At 42.6% G+C, this 23,859-nt stretch overlaps 1 protein-coding gene across 7 annotated transcripts in view; it reads right to left on the bottom strand.

The window, feature by feature from the left end:
• MYH10 (myosin, heavy chain 10, non-muscle) overlaps positions 1–9,276 on the bottom strand; it is a 130,013-nt gene extending 120,737 nt beyond the window's left edge. For 2 of the 7 annotated variants that reach the window (XM_012726191.1, XM_012726192.1), the window contains exons 1-2: positions 9,201–9,276; positions 1,320–1,695 (exon numbers count right to left, since the gene is read on the bottom strand). In XM_012726191.1, coding sequence (XP_012581645.1) covers positions 1,320–1,695; positions 9,201–9,259 — 435 coding nt within the window. In that variant the 5' untranslated portion in view covers positions 9,260–9,276. Of the gene's footprint in view, positions 1–1,319; positions 1,696–8,933; positions 9,180–9,200 lie in introns of those variants that run through there. The other 5 variants (XM_012726193.1, XM_012726194.1, XM_004684603.2 and 2 more) reach the window with 3 other exon arrangements.
• Positions 9,277–23,859: the final 14,583 nt, after the last annotated feature.

Raw genomic sequence — 23,859 nt, 5'->3', positions numbered from 1 at the left:
AATGAACTATTCATTTCTTGGATTTTTCCCATGGCCAGGTCCATCCTATCAGTCAGATTCAGGAAAAAAGGCTACCTTCTCAAAGGGCCCTATCCTGACTCACTCTATCCCTTAGCCCTATTTCATTTCCTTACAGGATGGATTGTAAAGGCAGACACCTGTCCTGTCCTGCTCAACACCTCTCCTCAGTACTTAGAACACTTTGGGTGCTCAGCAGGTATTTGATAAGTCAACTAATTTCTGTGGGAGAACTAGTTCTAATTTGCTGAAGTTTTAAATTATACATCAGCTTCAGTAGTGTACCACTTAGACAAAACTTAAACTAGTCTTTCCCAAATTCAGACTATTACAGTGTCAACTCTTCTCACTACTTCTCTTCATTCTAACTTTACATCCTATTCACACTACCTTCTTTAAATCACTGCAACCTGTATTTACCATTTCTTCATTCAATGTGTCATTCTAGAGACTTTTCAATATCTGGCTTGCATTTTTCTCTCTATTTTATTTATCCTTTACTATTTTCACAACATCTATATGGTCAGCAGCACTTTTAGGAACTGCAACACATGTGTCAACTGCTAACCACAAGACAACCCCAGCTCCAATCTCACCCTGAACTGTTTCCTCTTAAAAACCTCAATACTCTAGCCCTCCCTGGTGGCGCCGCGGGTTAAAGCACTGCACTGAGAAGCTAAAGCCACTTCCTCATGAGTTCGAATCCCGCCTGCCCCGGAGGAGACCACATGGCGTGGCAAACCTCTCCTGACCCGCCCGCTGCTCCCCTCAGCAGTGTACTTCATCGACCTGCCTGTTCTGCTCCCCACTCTGTCTCTGGTGAAGCCTCTCACCATCCCTGAGCCTCTGGCCTGTACCCCAGTTCTGTTATGTACAAATAAATAAATCTTGGAAAAAAAAAAAAAAACCTCATCTTTCCCCACTTCTCTGTACTCATGATTGTGTTCTTACTTTTCACTGAAACCTCGTAGTTTTCAGGCTCTCCACTACTACAGATACACTGGATTGCTAAACAATTTGCTGTATGCCCCTACTCCTAGTGGAACTCTTATCAATATACACTTTTCATTTTATGCACCAGAGTACCACTACAAAAGTCTTCAAATACCATGTTAATACATTTAATTGTACACTGAATTATTTAAAATGATGTGTTAAAATTTAAAAAGCATGACTTGGGTAAGAGCTCCAGAAATGATAATAAGAAACAGAGAGTGGGCATTCCATGAATATTTGATTATGACAATGTGTAAATTTATATTAATTCCCAGTCACCATGATTATGTAAAGGAGATACTTACATAGATAAGTCCTGAATAATAACGATCCTTTAGATTATGTAAAACAGAAGCTTCATTCAAGCACGTCAATTCTGCCATATCCTCCACCTTGGAAAATTTAGGTGGGTTCATCTTCTGAATATCATCTTTGTTGACCATTGCTTTCTTTCCATTCTCCGCCAACTCCACCATAACTTCATCTCCTCTCTCTTCTTTGATACTAGCTGCCTCAAATCCATGACGTTCTGATGGAATCCACACTAGCTTCTTAGCCGTCCAATCAGCCTGAGTGGCAGGGTTGTAGATGACAGCCCTGTCCACAAAGAGGTACCTCTCTGGATCTTCAAGTCCAGTTCTCTGTGCCATTGTAAACAGAAGGATCCAAGAGCAATTGCCTCTATGAAAAGAAGAGTACAAAATCAGATATTTAAAAATATTAACTGATTTACAATTTTGTTTAAAAAATTCTGAAGAAAGCTTTTGTCCACAAAAAGCATAAACTTTGGCCCTCCCTTGTGGCACAATTGGTTGGGACACAGCACTACAAGCGAGCCACAGCAGCTTCAGTGTGAATTTGATCCCTGGCCCTGGAGGTGACCCACATGATGTGGCAGATGTCTCCTGTTTGGCCCACTGCTCCCCTCAGCAGTGAACTTCCTCAATTTGCCTGCTCTGCTCCCCACTGTCTCTGGTGAATACTCTCACCTTCCCTTGCACCTCTGGCCTGTACTCTAGTTCTGTATGCATAAATAAATAAAATCTTTACAAACAAAAAAAGCATCAACTTGAGGTTAAGGAGCTAAGGTAGTTTTCTTCGCGGGCATACCAACAGAGACTTCCAAGTTAAATTTCAGGGATGGGCCCTGTGGCGCAGTGGGTTAGAGCACAGCACTAAGTAAGCTAAAGCCACTTCCACATGAGTTCGATTCCTGCCTGCCCTGGAGGTGACCACATGGCAAGGCAGACCTCTCCTGACCCGCCCGCTGCTCCCCTCAGCAGTGTACTTCGTCAATCTGCCTGTTCTGCTCCCCACTCTATCTCTGGCGAAGCCTCTTGCCGCCTCTGAGCCTCTGGCCTGTACCCCAGTTCTGTATGCACAAATAAATAAATCTTTAAAAAAAAAACAAAAAATTTCAGGGATGGCTGCAATTATGACGCCAGTTATCTGAAGACCACTCAAGACATGCCCTCTATTACTGAGGGCTGAAAAACAAGCAAAGTTCCAGTTCAACTGTGTTTTCTCTTCATCTCCTCTTTCATCCTCACCACAATTAAACAGGGAGTTAAGAAGAGAAAGGAAAATAAAGAAAAAGAAAACAAAGATTCCTAGCAGAAGGTCTATGGAGTGATACCGGAATTGGTGTTACCACTGGGATATAGCTACAAAACACATCATGCTCACCAGAACAGTAAAGCATGAGGTCTAAAATGTCTTCTTTCGGACAACAAACTCAAAGTCCTTCCTTACAAACAACCAAGTCAGTTCCCTGCAGTTTTCCTATTGCCTATGTGAGCTCATGAAATCAAGAGGCCAAATAGGGGCCCTCCCTGGTGGCGCAATGAATTAAAATGCAGCACTCCAGGGAGCAGCAGCTGCTTCAGTTGGAGTTCAATCCCCTGCCCCCAAGGTGACCCACATGGCACAGCAGACCTCTCCTGACCTGCCGGCTGCTCCCCTCAGCAGTGAACTTCATCCATCTGCCTATTCTCCCCACTGTCTCTGGTGAATCCTCTCACCACCCCTATAACTCTGGCCTGTATCCCAGTTCTATATGCATAATAAATCTTTAAAAAAAAAAAAAAAAGAGGCCAAAGAGGACAAGTTTAAGTTGGTTTCAAAGGACAACCTTTCAAGTAGAGATAACAGCCATTTAGACCCCACTCCCATTTCTGCAGCTGCTCCTACTTCCTTTGACTCCTCTTCAGCATTCCTTCACTCATTTAGACACATTAACTATCCTGATTGCTTACCTCTAAACAGACTCCAACGTGTTTGTCCCTTTAAAGTATGAGACCCAGAGCAAAAATAGTTCAGAGAGACCTAATTGATTTATTCAACACTTAATTTACTATTGGCTTATAATAAATTGTTGGCTTATAAAGCTCCCTACATGTTCTAAGTTACCTTTCCTTTTATAATTGTTTGACTGGATTTCTGAATCAAATGGCAAACTTAACAATTCATCACTTACTTTTCTTATGTGAGACATCAGTCCTGCCTGACAATACCTTTTGGGAATCATTAAACACATTATTACTCCAAATTTCCAGGTTATTACCAATTTCATAAGCATGGTGTCTATGTCTTCACCCAAATCAATGCAAGAAGACAACTGAGCATATATTATTGCTCTATCAAATCCTTTCAACTTCTCCCTCTCCACAAAATGTTGTGGGTTCTTTTTACCAAAGAACAGATGGTTGCAAGGGTAATCATAAAGCAGTCCAAAGTTAAGAAGTTCTTAACCTCAAGCCCACACACAGATTTCAAGCTCCATGAAATCACTGCAGTAGTTCAAAAATGCTGTACATTTAGCATGTATTTATGTGTGTGCTTTTCTAAGGAGAACACACATTTTTCAAATTCTTAAAGGGATTTATCTGTGTCTAAAAGATTCGTCACTATAGTGGGTATAGATAAGAACTTTTCACTCCTAATAAGAATTTGCTAGAATCAAACAGCTAAGAATCTTCAGATATATTTGTTACAATGTAATGCACCAGAAACACCAATGTTCTACCCAATGGCTCTCAAACTTCCTTAAGTACATCAGCAGCACCTAAAATGTTTATTAAAATACCCCCTAAACACTCTGGCCCCTTCCCAGAGTTCTGATTTGGTAGGTTTGGGGTGGAGTCCAACAATTTGCATTACTAACAAGTTCTGGATGCTGCTGTTCCTGAGACCACACTTTGAGAACCACTGTTTCATAGTTGTTTGCCATGTAAGCAGCTGTTACTAACAGACATGATGGGGTAGGAAAAAAGTTGGAAATTAATGCTCACCCGATCTAAAAAAATGTGAAAATTTAAGAATTCCATGGATTGGATAAACAAGTCACAAAATAAAATTAAATAAATCACAAAAATATAAAACACTGACTTCTACAAATAAAACTAACATGTTTGTAACTAAATTTACATTTAATTAAAATAGTACTATTTGTGACAAGGAGAAAATAGTCCTGAGCTACTACATTCCAAAAAGCAGTACAAATCTCTAGGAATTGCTCTAATAAGACTATTTAACAAGTTTCCTGTCTTTACAACTTCTACACCACACATTGCTAAAAGGGGGGGCATGGCTCTGAAGTGAAAATTGCCTTAAATTTGGGGAAAGACAACAGGACAAATATTCTACCTTTAGGAAAGGCAGCCTCTTAAGAGAGAAAATAACTATAACAAAATATAACAAGTTATTATTATTCTTACTAGTTATCAACTATAAACCACACAGCACTGTGGAAACTGTTTTACTGACAGTCATTCATACATTTCTTTACATTGAGCATGTAATTATATACTTAAATTTAGTGGGTGACTATAAGTTAGAATAACTTAACAGAGCATGCCTAAAAATCTTTAAAACGTCAGTTACATATTTAAAATCATGGTATCAAACAGAACATTTTAATTTTATTAGTAGTTTTGTAAGGGGGAAAGGATGTCTTGAAGGAACTTTACAGATACAGGTTTCATGGACTCCACTCCCACCCCCCCCACCCACACATCCCTAGATACTAGAACTATAAATCCCATCAATACCAAAGAGAAGCACACTGGGACCTGAGGGTGGAGTTAAGCAGCCATGTTTGGATATAAAACCAGACATGCGGGCTGGAGGTTGAGGGGTGTTCTTCGCTTTTGACTCTTAACCAGCTTTCAGCGTGCTATTAGGGTTCCAGGTCGGGGAACTGGTAGGACACATCAATTACCTTATCTTTCTCTTTGCCTGAGTTATTCATTTCCCTCTTCCCTTGTAAATAAACTGATTATTGACCATTTTGTGTGTGTCTGCAGTTGAATCTTAAGTGCATGGGTGAGGACCCACAGTCAGGCAACCCAACTGCGTCGCCCTATTACAGTTTTTCTAGGTGGGAATATGTTCTAAGAACAAAATCAATACTACACAAAAGTAAAATCACAGAATGCTCCTGATTTTGTGGAGTGAAATTTACACATACTTTTTTTTTAAAAGAAAGAACAAATATTCATTGGACCTTCAGTTGGGAGGTCAGATTACAAAGTATTTTTACTTTTCCAGAGTTTCCTTCAAAGAACTAATGACTAAGAGCCCTTGGTCTAAACCCTGGATCAAAGGAGGGACTCTGTACCTGCTTATCAATATTATATGATAAGCCGCTATCTTCACAGTTAGCTTCAACTTCTCCACAACCAAAAACTTACCACTTCCTTTAAATCCTGACCCAAATGCCACCCTTTCAGAAGTTCTTTTCAGGTCAACCTAGCAATCTAATCCTTTTCTTCTAACATTCTGTGCTGCTCTCTGCCATTCTTCTTGACAGCCCTTGCATTGACTTAACAGCGGACTTAACAGGTAGTAGGTCCTCAAATTGCTGTTCAGTTGATAGAATTCATTAGGCTAGTGAAGATGTTTTGTTCATCTTAAGTCTTCATTTGTGACTGCCAAATATCCTCTATTTTTTTTTTCATTCCATTGTGCATTTGGTACCCAATCTTGATAATACTGGTATTTAACAGTGAACCACTCCCAAATTCTTTGCCTTGTGGAAAGGATAATACAACAATTTTAAAAATAGCAAATATTATTGCTGTATATCATTAATTATCACCAGGCACTATTCTAAGCAGTTTACATATACCAACTCTTAATCCTCACAAGAGCACTCACTATGAGGTAGAAACTATTAATAGTTCCATTTTACAGATGAGGAACCTGAGGTATAGAGAAAGCCAGTAACTGGCCCAAGGTCACACAGCTAGCAAGTGGCAAGAGGTGGGATTAAACCCAAAGTTCAGCTTCAGAGAGCATGCTACAAGCGTGGAAGGACAGACTGTTGAAAGGCATGTAGCACACTCTACACTGTGCCTCTCTACTAAATAAACACCCTATCAAATTATGGCTTAAAGAGTGTAGACTCAGTGAACACAAAAGCACAATCTGAAACAAAGGTTTCTATTTAATAGAAAAACTACCTATATATAGGGGAAAAGGAACAAAGGGAAGTTCTTTGCAGCAGACATAAAGATAATCTTAAGTTTCTTGGGTCATTTGAAATAACTTCTTAATTATATAGTTAAATCATTATATCCATGTATGAATTAACCTCCTGTGGAGCCTAAGACCCATCCCCTTCATGGTCCTAGAGACACACAAGACCCCTGGTGCTTTGTTTCCCACGCCATTTTTTACTTGCAATGAAATACCACCCAGAAAACTTCTCAGCTGCCTCCTAGCACCTACTGTAAGTATTGAGACAGAAACACAATTAAATTTTAAGAATATATTGATATAAAAAGTCAAACGAAAATGACGGTGAACTTAACTATGATAGCATATCACTCTAAGACAAATAAACTGAAACAAAAATTGTCCCAATTCATGTAATAAATTGGACATTGTGGTCACTTACATTACTGGAACATATAAATGCAAGTCTGTTAATTTATCAAAATTCTGCTTAACCAAACAAGTACAAATACAAACCAAATGTAAAAGGGCACTATCACCATTTATGGCCCCCATCATTTTCCAGTTAACATCTTTATACTATGTTAAATTAAACATTTCTAAAATGTGGCATCAACACCGAGTATTAAATTCTCTATACATAAGTACACAAGCCACTGAAGCATATATTCACCATACTACGTGCCCTTCAAATTTTCCTCCATCTCACCTTCCTTCCAGTAGTCTTCATTGTAATGATTTCCCCAAGGAGCCTAATAAAAAGCCAAGCTGTCGGGTCACAGCCCTTCGCTGCAGAAGCTCTCCCTGTATCGCACAATCCCACCATATGCTTTCCCCAGATAAGGACATATAACTGAATTTAAGATGCAAGTAAGGAGAGGCATAAAATGGCTACTTTTGCAGAACCCGAGAGAGACAGGGCATTCTTAAACATCAAAGCATGGAACTAAAAAAATAATTAATAAAGGCAGATTGATGAAGGAAATAAAACAATAGATTAAACTTTCCCAGCGTGACATACTATCAAAATAATAAACCTGATTCAAAAACCCTCAGTTTCAGTGTTAAAAAACAAAATCTCAGTTAAAACAAAGTATTATATTTAGTATTATATTATTCAGCGAAAACAGCAGTCTTTGTTTCATTTGCAGTCTGGATCTACCCAGCCTGCTTTCCCCTACCCATATCCCCCACCCCACCCCACCCCAACCCCCTTCCATCAACCGCAGTGCTCTAGAAGGGAGCTGCAGAGGCCCTAAGAAGCACAGATAACGGTCATTGGCAGAGGCCACGTTTACCCAAACCTCACCAGCTGAACTCAGACCCGCCGAGACGCCAATCTCCTTCCTAAGGCCCTAGTTACGAGACAGGCCAGTCTGGGGGCCTGCCGGGTCCCTGGGCCGCATCCGCCCATCACAGGCCCACAAAGCCCCTGCAAACGCCAAGTCTCCACCACTTCACTTCCCTCCGACCTCGTTCCAGTGCGATTTTATGGGATCAGGGTGTGACCCCAACTGCAAAAGGCAAGGAAACGACTGCGGCAGGCCATTTCCAGAACACTTACACAATAAAGAGATCCCCAGGCGAGGGCTGACCCTCCCCCCGGTCGCCCTGCTGCAGCGCGCCCCCGCCACATTTCCCGCCTCGCCCCCTAAGCCGCCGGGCCTCGCCGGGCGTCCGGCTCCAGCCCCCTAGTTCACAGAGCGCATTACAAGACAGCACCCCCCACCCCTGCTTTCCTTCCCCAGCCCCAGCGGAGCACGACCCTCCCCAAGCTAGCGGCCGGCTCCTCAGAACCTCACTCTCCGCGCGCTTCCACGGCAGTGCGGAACCCCAGCCTTCCTCGTCCCTCCACCTACGAACGCGCTGTCCGCCTCCCGAGACCTGCACGAACCGCTTTCCGCGGCCAGGATGCGGAACCCGGCCGAACCCCCCCCCAGAAACCCAGTCCAGCGCCCTCCGCCTCCGATAGGGAACGCGCGTTCCAGCCCGTCCCAAGACGCCTCTCCGCTCCTGGAAGGCGGACACATGACTCGCGGGACTCTGGGATCCCCACCGGGGGGAGCAGGCCTCCCCAAACCCGCGCTCCCAGGCATCCCATACAGAGTACCAGCCTGTAAGTCCCCCACCCCCAAGCCCTCAGCCCCCTCCCCAGGCTAGAACTCCCGCACGCGCAGGCCCTGGTCCTTGCAGGGGGCTCACTCTTAAGAACCTCATTTTCCGTTTCTCCAAGGGTCTCCACCAACCGGGGTCCCGTCTCCCAGCCCCCTCCAGCCCTTTCTCTCACGACCGACGGCCGCAGCACCAACCCACCTCCGAGAGCCTCAGAACCCAACTCCCCCTTCGGCTGCTCCCTGCCCTCCAGAGCCGCTGGCTTCCCCCGCTCCGTATCCTCGCGCCCCCTACGGCACCTTCCCCCGCCCAGGGCGGCCGCACTCGGACCCCCGAGCCGCACCTCTCACCTTCAGCAGAAGATGGTGGCGCCGGCGCACGTCCCCAGCAGCGACCACAGAACCGGCGCCTCAGTCCCAAACCCACCGCGGCCTCCGCCGGGCTCCTTTAGCACTGCTGCTCGGGGCTGCCCCACCCACTCCCACCCTCATTGGGCCAGCTTCACGCCCGTCACCGCCGCCCCCAGACCCACTGGTCCGTTTGCGCGCCCATCTCCAAGGGAAGACGTTAGCAACCCGAACGAAGCTACCTTCCCGAGGTCTATTCCCTCCACCCACCTGAAAGGATGTTCATTGGCTCCCGCTCGCGGCCCCAGCGGCCGCGGCCCCAAGCTCATAGGCTGCGCTGCACGCCCGTCACAGATTCCGGGAGGTGCGGCCCAGGCAGTCACGCGGGATTGGCTGGCTCGGGCGGAGATGGACAGCTAGGACTGGCTGGGCGCCGGAGATCCCGCGGGGCAGCGGGTGCGGACCCTGCAGAGGCCTCCGCTGTGCGGACAGTGCGGCAGGTGTGCTGTGGCAAGAGCCCAGAGTCCCGCCTGGACGCGTCTCGCCCATGTGTGGGGCCGCCGCGGCAGTCCGGTCGAGAGCCTCGCCGCCCCCTCCTCCTGCCGCAGCCGGCGTGTCACGCTGCGAGACCGGCGTCCACCGCGGAGCCGCGGCCCCCAGGCGGCGCCTGCAGGGGCGGGGCGGGAGCGCGGTCCAGAAGGCTTACGTCACCTCGGGGGTTGGGGGGCGGGGGGCGCGTCTCGGCGGCTCACCTGCAGTGGGGGAGGAGGGGAAAGGCTGGGGGTGCAGCTTTGCCCTCGCGCACAGATTGGACTGTGGCCCCGACTGCGGTCCCCGGCTCTGGCCTCTGTAGCTACCGGAGACCAATGGTGGACCCTGCCAAGGTTCTCGGGGCGCCTGGAGCGGGACAGTTTCCTCAGCGGCCGTAGTTTTGGTGCTTGTGAGGGCAAGGGCCGCCTCACGCAGTCTCTGGCTGGACTGAGATTCCAAAAGAATGTAAAATGAACCCGCCTTGGAGATGAGACTGGGAGAAAGACGCCACTCACCTCATTCAATTATTCTTCCGTTGGATCATTCATTCATTCGTTCATCAAATGGAGCTCCCTAGTGAGAGAGACTACGAGGAGGTTCTGCAGCGCTGTCATATCCCCTTACAAGTTTTTCAAAAGCTTTAGGAAACGTTGGAGACCTTTCCCAAAATAAGGGAAAGAAACAGGAGAGATTGAAGTTAATAATGAAGTGCCTGCATCTCTTAAGAATAACAACTCTTACCTAATTTTATGTACATATAGTAAATTTGAAGCCACAAGATCAAAATGAATTTTCTTTAAAAACTGCAAATTACAAATCCTCAAAAATTTTTACAGCAACATGTAGTTATTTAATGTTTCTGTGAGTGCGTGTTATTACGTGTGATATGATGTAAGTGGCTAAACGTAGGAAACTTCCAGTTTTGCTTTATTCTAGTGAATAAAGCAAAAAAACAAGAGGCAGGAAATGATAAGGGTTGGTGGAATTCAGCGAAAGCTCTGAGGCAGCTAAGTGCAGAGTCCTTCCTGGGGAAATCCGAATCAGGTCCTGTATTGTCCTTTGTCCTGGTACATCTGGTTCCCTACCCCCCACCTGCCTGCTGGAGTAAGCTGCCCTTGGCCAGGTGTCTTGTGACTTGGCTCCGTGAAGAGATCGTCCTTATTGCAATCTGCACATGGAATACAAGTTAACTGTATAAAATATGTGATTGGTATTCCTCCTCAGAATTTCTAAATGTGTTTAGAGAAGACCAAAGACTCTGACTCTGTGGTCTAAGTCTCAGTGTTGTCAGCTATTGAGGTAAATTCTGAAGACTGTTCTCTGCTTTGAGAATACACACCAAATAGTTCCATTAGCCAGCAAGTTTGTGGTTGCTCATAATTTTTAAACAAACTCAGTGGACCATCAGAAGAGAAGGGCAGGAAGTTCACAAGAATTAAACACCCAAAGATGTTTTAATTGATGAGAAATTAATAGAGAATCCTCAAATGTATTTAGCCCTGGTGTCTTTTCAAACCCTAATAGACATCTGTACCTGGACAGGAGAGAAATAGCAAAAACATACACTCCAAATTCTATTTTCCTCCCACTTAGACTTCATCCCACCACACAGACTCTCTCTTCCCACTTTCCCTTGGTTCCCTTCACTTCTGTCATCCAGCCAGCCAACACCCTTTGCTCTAGCCTTACCTCTACTAGTCCATCCCAGACTCTGTTGCCATTTTGATGAGAAATTTTGTAAGAATTTAGACCAAGCATACTTGGCTTTAAATCGACCTCTGCCACTTTAGCCTTAAACAAATTCCTAACCTCATCTCTAAAATAGGTATATAAATGTATACCTATATGGCTCGTAAAAAAAAAGTAGAGTTGTGAATATATAAATTAAAAATCATTCTAGGTACAAGTTCATTACAATTGATGAGAAATCTTTCCCCTCTTTCTGTGCAGTAATTTTTGCTGGAAATCTAGACTGTTTTTACCCCAAAAGAAAAAGTTCAGAGACCATTGTTTTACAGAGTCCAGGTCAAAAGTCCAAAGCCATTTTCTCAGGGTAGTTCCGGCCTATGAACCTGTTTTGATCTGAACTGTTTTTTTTTTTTTTTCTATCTCTACAGGGCTGATATGATGCACTTTTTAAAAATTCGAATGAATTCCAACACTTGACAATCAAGAGCTATCCAACATCATTAGCCATTCAGGAAATACAAATTGAAACTATAGTCAAAACCATAGTGAGCTATCACTTCACACCCATTAGAATGATGATAATAAAAAAGATAAGCAATTAGTAAATGTTGACAAGGATATAGAAAAGTAGTCGTTTTTGGCAGAAATGTAAAATGAAGCAGGCACACTGGAAAATAGTTGGCCAGTTTCTTAAAAAGTTTTTACCACATAACCCACAATTCTGTCCTTAGGTACCTACCAGAACACAAAAGTAAGCCTTTTATGAACACAAAGTCTTACACAAAAAAATATTCATAGCAACATTATTGATAATTGACACTCAAAGGGGATATACCATCAGCTGGTAAATGCATGAACAAACTACTCATCAATACAAAGTAACAAACTACAGATTTATGCGATATGGATGAACCTTGAAAACATGCTCAGCGAAAGATGCCAGACATAAAGCCCACATGTTATATGACCCAATTTACATGAAATGGCTGTAAAAGACAAAATTGTAGAGACAGAATAGTAGTTTCCTGAGATAAAGTCTGGGATGGGGAGAAGAGGAACAACAATATATATAGTAAATTATGCCAGGATCTTATTGGACGATGAAAATGTTCAGAAAATGATTCATGGTGATGGTTGTACAACTGGTAAATTTTCTGAAATGGATTCAGTTTTTACTGTAAGTTATATAATTTGCAAAGGTATACTTTAATTTTTTTTAAATAAAGGAAAAAACTATTACTTGAATTCTAGATTTTTGGTTTCCCTTGAAAATTGTAAGATCTGGAAATTCAGCAACAATTTGTTGATGCCTTAGCTGCTACTCATTTTTAGACAAAATATCTATTCCCCAGCATTGCCTCTGTCATCATTACCCCCTGTTGTCTCTTAAAACTAATGTACTTCACTCATTGCCTGGTATCTTTTAGATGTTTATTTGAGTTTTTGTTCATTGTCATCATACCCATAGAAGGATTTCATATTGGACCAAGCCAGAGAGAGATACGAAGAGAGGTAGTATTTTTTTTTAAAGATTTATTTATTTATTCATACAGATCTGAGGTACAGGCCAGAGATGTGGAGGGTGAGAGGCTTCACCAGAGACAGAGTGGGGAGCAGAACAGGCAGATTGACGAAGTACACTGCTGAGGGGAGCAGCAGGCGAGTCAGGAGAGGTCTGCCACGCCATGTGGTCACCTCCGGGGCAGGGGGGGATTGAACTCATGCAGAAGTGGCTTAAGCTTCTTAGTACAGTGCTTTAACCCGCTGTGCCACCAAGGTGGTATTTCTTAGTTGAAAAGCTGTTTTCCTAACAGTGTTGAAGGAGTCAGACATTTGGGGGGGGTACCAGAGAAGTATTGACGGGCACCCTTTCAACATGACTCCTGAAAGTGGTAAGAGCTTGGGGACACAGATGACTAGCTCACATTCCTTCACATTCCAGGACAATGATAACTGATCAAAGTGAAAAATCTATGCTCAGCTATGGCACCTTGAAACAGAAGGAGTAATGGTAAAAAGAGAGACTCCAGTGAATTGAGAAAGAAGGAAACTTCTAGAATTCTTTGGACCCCTTAAGTTCTAGAGTTCTAGAAAACCCAGCAGAAGAGTTTCCTGAAAATTACTAATATAAGACTTCTTCAAAAATTATATAAGGCTTAGTCAGATTTAATTTTATTTAGAAAAATGAATGCATGATAGTCCTTGCATCTTAATATCTTAAAGCAACTCAGACATGTGGAAAGTGCTTATTAAGTATCTTTTGTGTCTAGAAACTGCTCCAGGCACTGCAGAAATGCTTACATCAACATAGACATGGCCCCTACCCTCAGGAAGCATAGAGTCTAGAGCACAGAGTCTATGGAGAAATATAAGCAAACAGGCAGATGTTATAATAGAACAGGGTTCTATTATATGAACTACATAGCAGTCCGTGGAAAACTAAATTTAGGGGGTTCGATAAAACCTCTGAAATCATGTGCAGAAAGTATTGGGTGTCATTTTCTTCTCAGGAGAGGATCTATAGCTCTGGCATATTTTCATCGAGATCTCATCTAAAAACTTGGAGAAAATACAATATAGTCTGTTAAGTTCTACATAATGGGCAATACAACAAGATCCAGGGACATCTAATCCAGAATGGCACAGGGTGAAGATGGAGACCACTTCAGAAAGTCTCCTCTGAGAAATTAATGTTGGCAATAATATAAATAGTTAGGCATTACCAGACAAACAGAGAAAGTGGAAAAGGGAGAGCAGGACCTTCCAGACCCAGAAAGAAGTTCAGAGTAGTGAAGACAAGAACAGCATGGAGGGGAGTGGTGGAATCTGGGGCTCTGGAGGGAGGCAGGAGCCTGAGAGTACATGTAAACCATGAGATGGGGGTTGGGTTTTTCTAGAGGATAATGGTGATCTATGAGAGAGTTTTAATCAGAAGAGTGACATGGCCAGACTTATGTTTGGTCTAGCTCTGCTGTTTGTCATATTCTAGTGGCGATGCAGAGAATGTATTCAAGTAGGGGAGGGAGAGAGCAGCTAAATTACTGCAGTAGATGGTCCAGCCCAGAGATATGATGACTCAGTCTAAGGAGCAGGGAACAAACTGGAAACACAGAGTCAGATTGTGGTAATAGCAGGAGCAAGGAGCAAGTGAGATTTTAAAGGTCTGAGGGAATGCATGAAGGTAGTAAAGTGCCAACACGGTGCATTAAAGTTTCTGTTGTGCTTAACACAATGCCAACACACTAAGAATTGATTCCCTTCCTCCTTCTTCTCATAGCCTCTGAAATCAAGAACAATCCCTCACTGTATCCTACACACTTTTATAAAATCTTCTTAAGCATGTTTGTACCCACATTGGTAACCTCCTGCAAAACCAGTGCAATCCAATTGAAATAGAGTTTGAGCCACCCATGCAAGTCACTGATGGGAATTTAGCCTTTCTGAGAGCCCCATTGAAAAAGTAAGACAAATTGAATTTAATTTTAATAACATAGTAACCCAATGTAAAAAGTGTTACATTTCAACAGATTTAAAATTATGAATGTGATGTTTTATGTTCTTTCTTTCAATGTGTGCCAAGTGTTCAAAATGAGTGCTTTAGGCATATATCACATCTCGTTTCAACCATTTTCAGTCCTCAATGGCTTCCACATGGCCGGTTTCTTCCCTATAGGACAGGAAGGTACTAGATTATAAATCCCCAAGGTCAAATTGTTCAACTTGTATTTCCAGGAAGTCCAATGCTTGATACATCACAGATGCTCAGTAAATATTATTACTATTATATTCATTGTCATTAGCATTGCCCTTTTGAAAGGGCCTGGTCTTAGCCATTTACAGGAAGTTTATAGTGCTCTTCAATTATTTACCATAGAAGTTGATTCATAAGAATGTTCTTTTTTTTAGGTTGGACTTTTTAAAAAATTATTTATTTGTTTGAGGTGACATTGTTAAGATTGTTGGATTATTCAGAGGAATAGGTTCATACCTTCTCAGATGTGCCTTACCACCCAAGGGCACCCATATGCCCCAAGCTGGATTTTTAAATGATACATGAAGAACACATAACCTACAAAATAAACCATGCAAGGCTATCAAAATTCTTATGAAATATCAAGAAGAACATAGATGAAAAACAATGCTATTACTTAGATAATAGTGGAATATACACAGAGACCACGCAAATAACCCTCAAATGGAAAGATCCACTCTGATAGACAAACAGAGACCTCTATATCCGTGGGAACATTTGCTTTCTATATTTAAGCAAGAGAAATGTGGAGAGATAAGGGATAATCTCAGCAGTCACAACGTGCCTTGACTACACTCAGGGCCTTCCATAGTAGGTAGTGGGTACAGTGGACAAGTAACTGGACTCAACAGTCAATGACAGTGGTCCTACCACTTACAACTATGTGACCTTGGCCAAGTGATATAACCTCCCAAGACTACAGTTTTTTTACAAGTAAAATGGTGATGATGATAGCACAGACTTCATGGGATTGCTTTAAGGATGAAATAAAACAATGTTTGCAAAAGCTTGATCAGCATTTGATCCTAGAAAGTATTCTCAATAGAATCTAATTATTCTTAAAAGCCTAAACTGTAATCATATCAGGTCTCTGGAGCCTACTAGCAAATTACAGAATATACAAGGACAGAATTACATGTAAAACCATACCAGAAACATGTAATCAGCAAACTCCAGACTATAGCAACATCATAGACAAACAGTCTTCAACAAATAAATTGCAAAGGAAAAATAAACAATAAAGAGATAAGGTCATGCTCTAGGTTAAGAGACCTAAAAGACATCAACCAGTTACAATGGGTAAGCCTTTTTTAGATGCTGATAATACACATATGGATATATACTACATAATACATATATATAATTGATGAAATGAAATTTTAGAATGGTAACTGAATACTAAACGGTTATATTATTGCTCTTTGTTATCATTAATGATTTTATGATGGTATCATGATTTTTTTAGAGACTATGCTGAAATACTAACAGAAGAAAATGGTGTCTGGGATTGGTATGGGAGAGGAATGTGTAGAGGATATAGATGAAAGGAGTTTGTTCATGAATTGTTGAAGTTGGGAGGTAGGTACTAAAGAGTTTGTTATCACTTGTCTTAGTCCAGTCAGGCTTCTATAACAGGATCAATGGCATTTAAATGACAGAAATTGACTTCTGAGAATTGAGTCCCAGACTGAGATGTCTCTAAGGATTTGCTTACTGGTTCTTTGCCATCTCCTGGCTATGTCCTGTCCTCTCCTGGCAGAAAAGAGAGTTCTTTGGGGTCTTTTTTAAAAAATTATTTTACTAAAGACACTAATCCCATTTGTGAAATTCCACTTTATCTCCTAATCACCCTCCAAAAGTCCCACCTCCTAATACCATCACAAGGACTGTCAAGGTTTGAGCATAGTAATTGGGGAGAGGAGACATGTACTACTATTCTCTCTACTTTTGCATTTATTTGAAATGGTCCATAACAGAATCAAAATTGTTATTATTGTTGTTGCTATAACTTCTGTGGTAAGGCTGGATTCTAGGGAAAGGAAATGAACTCCTGGAGAAAGTAGGAAAGTCCTCAGCTTGATTTTCCCTATGCTGCATATTGATCTCAATGTAGCTTCTCAAATTCTCATCTCCTGTCTCTTCAACACAACGGTCCCTCCTTGATCTTCTCCACCTGCCTTCTTTCTGGCCACTTTCTCCCCTACATATGCTATTTCCCAGTGGTAAGCTTTTTCTTTTCATTCTTCTCAATGAAAATATCATCACCCGCACACAGCAGGCTCCTAACAAGTGCTTAATCAGGAGCAAATGTTGATTCAGGTTGTGATCCCAAACCTGCCTTTACTACTTCTGCAGTCTCATCCCCTCCCTGTGCTGGGTGGCCCAGCAATCTGGGTCAAGAGACTAACCCCAGTTCCTTGAATGTACTCCGAGGCTTTCCTATCACTCAGATTTGGTCATAATTTCTTCAACAGGGTCTTCCCAGGTCTCCATTGAAATGTTATCCATTCTTGGAGACCTGTTCTCCTGCACCTTTCTTCAGTAGACCTCACCTCTACTCCCCATCCCACTGCCAGGCCAAAGGTACCACCTTTGGGCTTTTAACTTCTAAAACAGTGGGTTTAAATTCTAAAGAGGTTTTGACAGGAGAACTCACTAACTGGAGAATGGAATTTATGGGCCTAGAGACCGATAAACTACTCTGGAACATACCTGAAGTCAAAAACTATTAAGTTTCTCTCTCTCTCTTTCTCTCTCTCTCTCCTCATGGTCACACTGAGAAAAATTTGGAAGGACTAAATTGGGAACGGAAAATTTGCATCTGACAAAAGGTATGTGCAAACACATGTTTGCAAATGAGGTCAAGGCTTCAAAATACCCCTCTCCGACAGATGAGTCAATAGTAAGACACAGTGGTCTTACTATTTACCACGCATGACAGCACTTTCTCCCAGCGACTGATAGGGTGCTTTGCCAGAAGTTATAATGGAGGGAATTACTCATTGGAAAATGTGGCTGCATGGTCCAGATTGAGATTTGAAACTGGACTTCCAGGGATTTCACCCAAAATAAGCTGAATTCCTGTTATAATTGCTGAAGAAACACAGCCAAAGAGTCTGTGTGCCGGGCCAGCTCTAGGAGAAAGTATAGTCCAGGCGGGGATGTTCACCAGCTTCAGCAGGAATGCACAGGGTTTGTCTGACCCTCATAGCACTTATCAGTACTGCCAAGGAGAATATTGCTAATTTGCTATTCAGCCTGTGAGTCAGTCATTCACTCCTTCCCTCAACCACTATTTTATGATCACCTAATATTAATAGGACCAGCTAAGCATACTATATGGGTTTTATCATGTCATCCATCCAACAGCCTTAGGAGATAGCTATTATTAAAAGCTGGGCTGAAATTTTTAGTTTAACTACAAGTGGGATGTGTAGAGAAAATGTCAATGTTTGATTTTGTCTATAACTACCCAGGCCAAGAGTTTTTGCAACCTCCCCTCACATGTGATGGTGATGCAATGAGCTGAGTGGCAAACCCAGTGACAATATTTGTCTGATCTGACAATTGAGCTAGTTCTTTGGGTAATGCTCGTCCTCTTGAACTGCTCCTGCTTTTTGCTGCTTCTCTCCTCTCCTCGCTTCCTCTTTTTCACACCCTTTTCTCTTCTCTTTCTCTTCTTTCTTTCCCTCCCCCTTCTCTTCTCATCATCTTCTCACCTGAAACATTTCAAGTATGTTTAAATGCATGAGTTAATCATGATTAAAGCAAAAAAAAAAAGTAAAATCAGAAGTTAATCTTGTAGAGAAGAAGGGAACAAGCTCATGGTTTGGAAAACAGGTAATTAGAGGTCAAATAAGCAAACATTAGTGATACCAGTCAGTATTTATCTTTCTCCTTCAACTTATTTAACTTAGTTTTATCCCCTCTGGTTACATCCACATTGTCACAAGTGGCAAATATAATGTACAGAACTTATTTGGAGTGTGATTAAAAACAAACTGTAAGGATGGGCCCTCCCTGGTGGCGCAGCGGGTTAAAGCACTGCACTGAGAAGCTAAAGCCACTTCCGCATGAGTTCGATTCCCGCCTGCCCCGGAGGAGACCACATGGCGTGGCAGACCTCTCCTGACCCGCCCGCTGCTCCCCTCAGCAGTGTACTTCGTCGATCTGCCTGTTCTGCTCCCCATTCTGTCTCTGGTGAAGCCTCTCACTGCCCCTGAGCCTCTGGCCTGTACCCCAGTTCTGTATGCACAAATAAATAAATATTAAAAAAAAAAACTGTAAGGAAAAAGAATCTATGTCCATATGCTCACACATATATCATATATATGACAGGAAATTTTAATTGAATATTTAATAATATAAAGAAATTAGTAATATTTAGGTATGATCACATTGCATCTATTTTTAAATATGAATCCCTATTTGTAGACACATTCTGAAATGTTTAGGACAAAGTAACATGGTAGGACTTGGACACAATCATCTGGGAGGAGGAATGGGCAGAGAAATTGTTGAAAAGGGATTGTCTTAATTTAAGAATTGTTGGTCAGTTTCCATTTCATTCTTTCTAGTGAATCAGTAACCACCTATGGACAGCCAAGAATAGTTGTTAACACGAATAAAGTCTTTTCTTCAAGCACTTATCTCATCTTCCCTTTTCCTGTCTAAAAAGCCTCAACATTATCCCTCCCTGGAGCACATTTTAGATTTTTACCTGAATCTGGGTACCTCAAGTTGCAATACTTTGATCCCAAATAAATGTACTTTGCCTTAAAAAAAAAAGTTGGAAGTTGGGTGACAGGTCAAGGGGGCTCATCATACTGTTCTTTCTTACGTTAGCTTTTTTCATAATTAAAGGTAAAAAAAACCAAAAAGGTATTTTAATTATAAAAATTGTGTGTGGTTTTTGAAAAACATTTATATAAAATGACAGAAAAGTAAAAGATAAAATTTCCACACACACAGGTACTTAACCTCACCTATCCTGATTGCTACGCTATCCTTCCATAGGTTTTACCATGTAACTATAAATAACTATTCTCACAAACATTATACATTTTACTCTTTATTTTTTTTTATTAAAAAGTTTATTTTTACATTATTTTGCACATTTTTTTTTCATCTCAATTGTAATCCCCACGGGTTCCCCATCACCAAATCACCCCTGTGCCACCACCATAGTCCCGTGCATTTCCCTCCCTTCCCCCCCCCGTTACTCTTTATTTTTTTTTTTTAACTCATAAATGTATTGTGGACACAGAGTCTATATGAGATAAAATGAAAATGAGTTTCCAAAGGCCCAAAAAGGTTTACTAAAGCCAGACACTTCTGTGTCTTTCAAAATAGGGGTCCATGGAGAGGTTCTCTGGGGGGTGGGCTATCTAATAGAGGAGGTAAGCTGAAGATGTGAAGTCCATCATTAGAGCCCTCCACTACTGGGGTATAATTTCCAGTGGCTTGGCATGATTCCATAGGCTTCTTCTGCCACAGGAAGGCAAGGAGTCTTTGAGGTTGTTACAGGACCCTTCCTTTTCTTTGTAAGCTTGCTGCCTGTGTGGTTGGAAGCAAAATCCTGAATTTCCTCAACAGCTTGGAGTTGGAGAGCTGTTACTATGGTTATGATGACAGCCGAAGTGCCAGGAGAATTGAGCACTTCATGTCTTGGTTATGCTATCAAATGTGAGTTCAGCCTCCTGGGGCTGCTGCTTGCTGGCACCATCACTTGCACACACAAGAAGCCTTAGTGCCATCTTTCCTGCTGTACCCTCTTAGCATATGAGCTTCAGGGGTGGTGGGGTGGGGAGTTAATATGTTTTGTTCACTCCCATGTCCTCAGTGTCTATAACATTCCCTGACACCTAATAGATGCTCCATAAATATTTCATGAATGTAAGCAGTTGTCAAATTATAGACTGACTTCTCTCTCTCTAATCTATATTTGACTTCATTAGCCCTTCACTCCCCCAGGTATTACTCAAAGTAGACTGCTGACCACACGGGTTGGACAAGGCTCCCATTGAAATGTGGGGTATATGTCCTAACTCTTGAATCCAGCGGACTCTGTGAATTCTTGAACCAACAGAACACAGTAGAGGTGATGCTATGCCAGTCTCCAAGCCTGGGATGTAAGAGGTCAGGAACTTCTGCTTCCTATCTCTTGAAACTTTCACTCTTCGGCCCTTGGCTATGGGAGAGACCTTGAAACTGCATGGAGAGGGAGAATAGGCCAATGAGATCAGCCTTCCTGCAATTTCTGCCAGGATATCAGATATAAAAGTGAAATTATCTAGGTTCCTCAAGACCGTCCCAGTCCACTGGCTGAAGACTGTTGAGTTTACTGCAGCTGGTGTTATAACGGAATAGAAGAATTGGTCAGTTGAGCCATGGGCTGATCTATGCAGTTCTTACTAAGCCTGAATTCCTGATGCACACAATTGTCAGAGAGAGCAGCATTGTCGTTTTTAGCCGTTAAGTTTTGATATATTTGTTGATGCAGTAATAAATAGCCATAAAACATTCCCTGCTCAGACCTTACAACTTCTTACCTGGAAAACAAATTCCTACATTCAGTCTCTGCCCTTTCAACCCTACTATACACTACTCAGTTTTTTGGTTTTTTTTTTTCATAGAGAAAATATATGGGGCTCCTGCTTTAAAAAAAAAAAAAGCCGGCCCTCTCTGGTGGTGCAGCGGGTTAAAACACAGCACTAAGAAGCTAAAGCCACTTCCGCATGAGTTCAATCCCTGCCTGCCCGTGAGGTGACCACATGGTGCGGCAGACCTCTCCTGACCCACCCGCTGCTCCCCTCAGCAGTGTACTTCATCGATCTGCCTGTTCTGCTCACCACTCTCTCTGGTGAAGCCTCTCGCTGCCCCTGAGTCTCTGGCCTGTACCCCAGTTCTGTATGCACAAATAAATACATTAAAAAAAAAAAAGCCACTACAGCCCTATCTAGGCTGGAAAACCTTAAAGGCGGGAATCACATCTTATTCACTTATTTTGACTATTTTTTTTTAAATTACAAAAGTTTATTTTTACATCATTTTGTACATTTTTTTCCCATCTCAATTGTAATCCCCGCGGGTTTCCCATCACCAAGTCACCCATGTGCCATCACCATAATCCCGTGTATTTCCCTCTCCCCACCCCATTTTTGATCCCATTCCCCACTCCACCCCCACAAAATGTCTCTGGTATATGGTTGTTCATTATTTTTGTTATTTTCCACCTGGTATTTCGACTATTTTTAATTAAAAATATTTATTTTATTTATTTATGAATACCAGTGTTGGGGTGCAGGCCAGAGGTGTGGGGGGGGTGAGAGTATTTACCAGAGACAGAGTGGGGAGCAGAACAGGCAGATGCACTGAAGTACACTGCTGAGGGGAGCAGCGGGGGAGACAGCAGTAGGGGAGACAGCTGTGCCACGAGAGTCAGCTCCCTGGCCAGGGATCGAACTTGTGCTGCAGTGGCTGCTCATTGCTTCATAGTACTGAGACTTAACCTCCTGAACCATCTTATTCACTTATTTTAAATGCATTGAAACTAACCAAGAACTTAGTCCAGCCTCACTTGTTGGCTAGCATAGGCCAGCAGCAGTAACACTGTATTCATGTGCCTTTATAAAGCACTGGTCATGTCCTTGGTCTGGCCCAGACAGACACCTATGCCTAAGCCCTGACACTGGGTCCCAGGCTCCCCACTTCTCAGCTCCCTCTCCTTCTGTCTTGGTTTCTTTCAGAGGCAGACTGTCCCAGGGGGTGGCACAGATGGTGCTTGTAGCCTCATACTACATCTTACCAGTTTGGCAACCTCAGCAAAAAGGAGCACTTCCCAGTAGCTTCGGAAAAAGTCTAGGGATTAGGTCTCACTAAACACAGAGGGGACCCTTCCCTCAGCCCATCTCTATGGCCAAAGGGATGGACTATCCTGATTGCTCCAGCCTGGACCCCAAGGGACACCAAGAGCTGGAGGCAGTGATGGGCATTTTCCTAAGGGAAAATGATGGTATTGTCACCAAATGAGTAAGGAATGGCAGTTGGAGAAGGAAAAGCACAGATTTCAGCCCCCCCCCCATCCTGGTAGGACACACCAACCTTTATATCAGGTGAGTGTTTTTCCTCAAGCTGGGTGCCAGGTACCTGTCCTTTATTGACACCTTTAAATAGAATGGTTCCAAGCAGGAAACAAGGTTGAGGCTCATAATAGCTCAACCCCTCAGCATTTCTGCTCTTTATCCAGACTGTCTTTAATTTGTCTCTGATTTGCCTTCCCTGCTCATGAAGTTTTGCCCTCACCTTTTCTGGCTCGCTATCCCTCTAAGCATCCATGAGTATGAAATGCAAGATCTATTTACTGTTGTTTTTTCCTCATGTCCAATCCCTCATGTCCCATCACCATATACTGACATTTCAGCTGATCAGGCAGAGAGCCCATCTGGACAGTGATGCAACAGAGCCCTGATGCTACTGCTGGAACCCTGAAGTCAGACATACTTGATGTCAGACACCCCTTTGTTATGGGTTGAATGGTGTCTTCGAAAGAGACAGAAACATAGAAAGAATGCTGTGTTCAATGGAGGCAGAGATTGGAGTGATATGTCTACAAATCAAGGATTGAAAGCAACACCAGGAGCTGAGAAAGGTATAGAACAGAACATCAGAGAGAGAGAAAGAGAGAGAGAGAGTGAGAGCACAAGAGAGAGAGAACCTCATGTCTCCAGAAGGAACTAGCCTTGCTCCAGCACTGTGAGAAAATAAGTTACTGCTGTTTTTATGCCACCCAGTTTGTGGTATTTTTTTAGGGTAGTTGATGCTCCTCCTTTATCCTCACACCACTACCAAATTCACAACACTTCTGATGTGGGGGTTTGCCCCACAAGCAGTTCTCTGATACCAGCTGGTGCCCTGCAATGCAACTCAATGATGGTACTGTCTACCTGGAGATAGCATTAGATCTTGCAGGTTAAATGTTCCATCCCCAAAGACTTGCTGTCAGTCACCCCAACCCAACAGAAATTCCTGGTTGTCACTGTACTTCTGACCTACTGGCTATAGACTTGAGTTCCTAAAAATCCTCTCCTTAAGCTCAATTCAATTAATTTACTGACTGGCTCACAAAACTCAGAGAAACATGTTGCTTACTAAAAATCAGTTTATTCTAAAAGGACA

Source organism: Condylura cristata, unplaced genomic scaffold (assembly GCF_000260355.1).
Source record: "Condylura cristata isolate star-nosed mole 26May11 unplaced genomic scaffold, ConCri1.0 scaffold00017, whole genome shotgun sequence".
NCBI lineage: Eukaryota > Metazoa > Chordata > Mammalia > Eulipotyphla > Talpidae > Condylura > Condylura cristata.
Note: the sequence above shows the minus strand (reverse complement) of the source record. Positions and strands in the feature narration are given on the sequence as shown.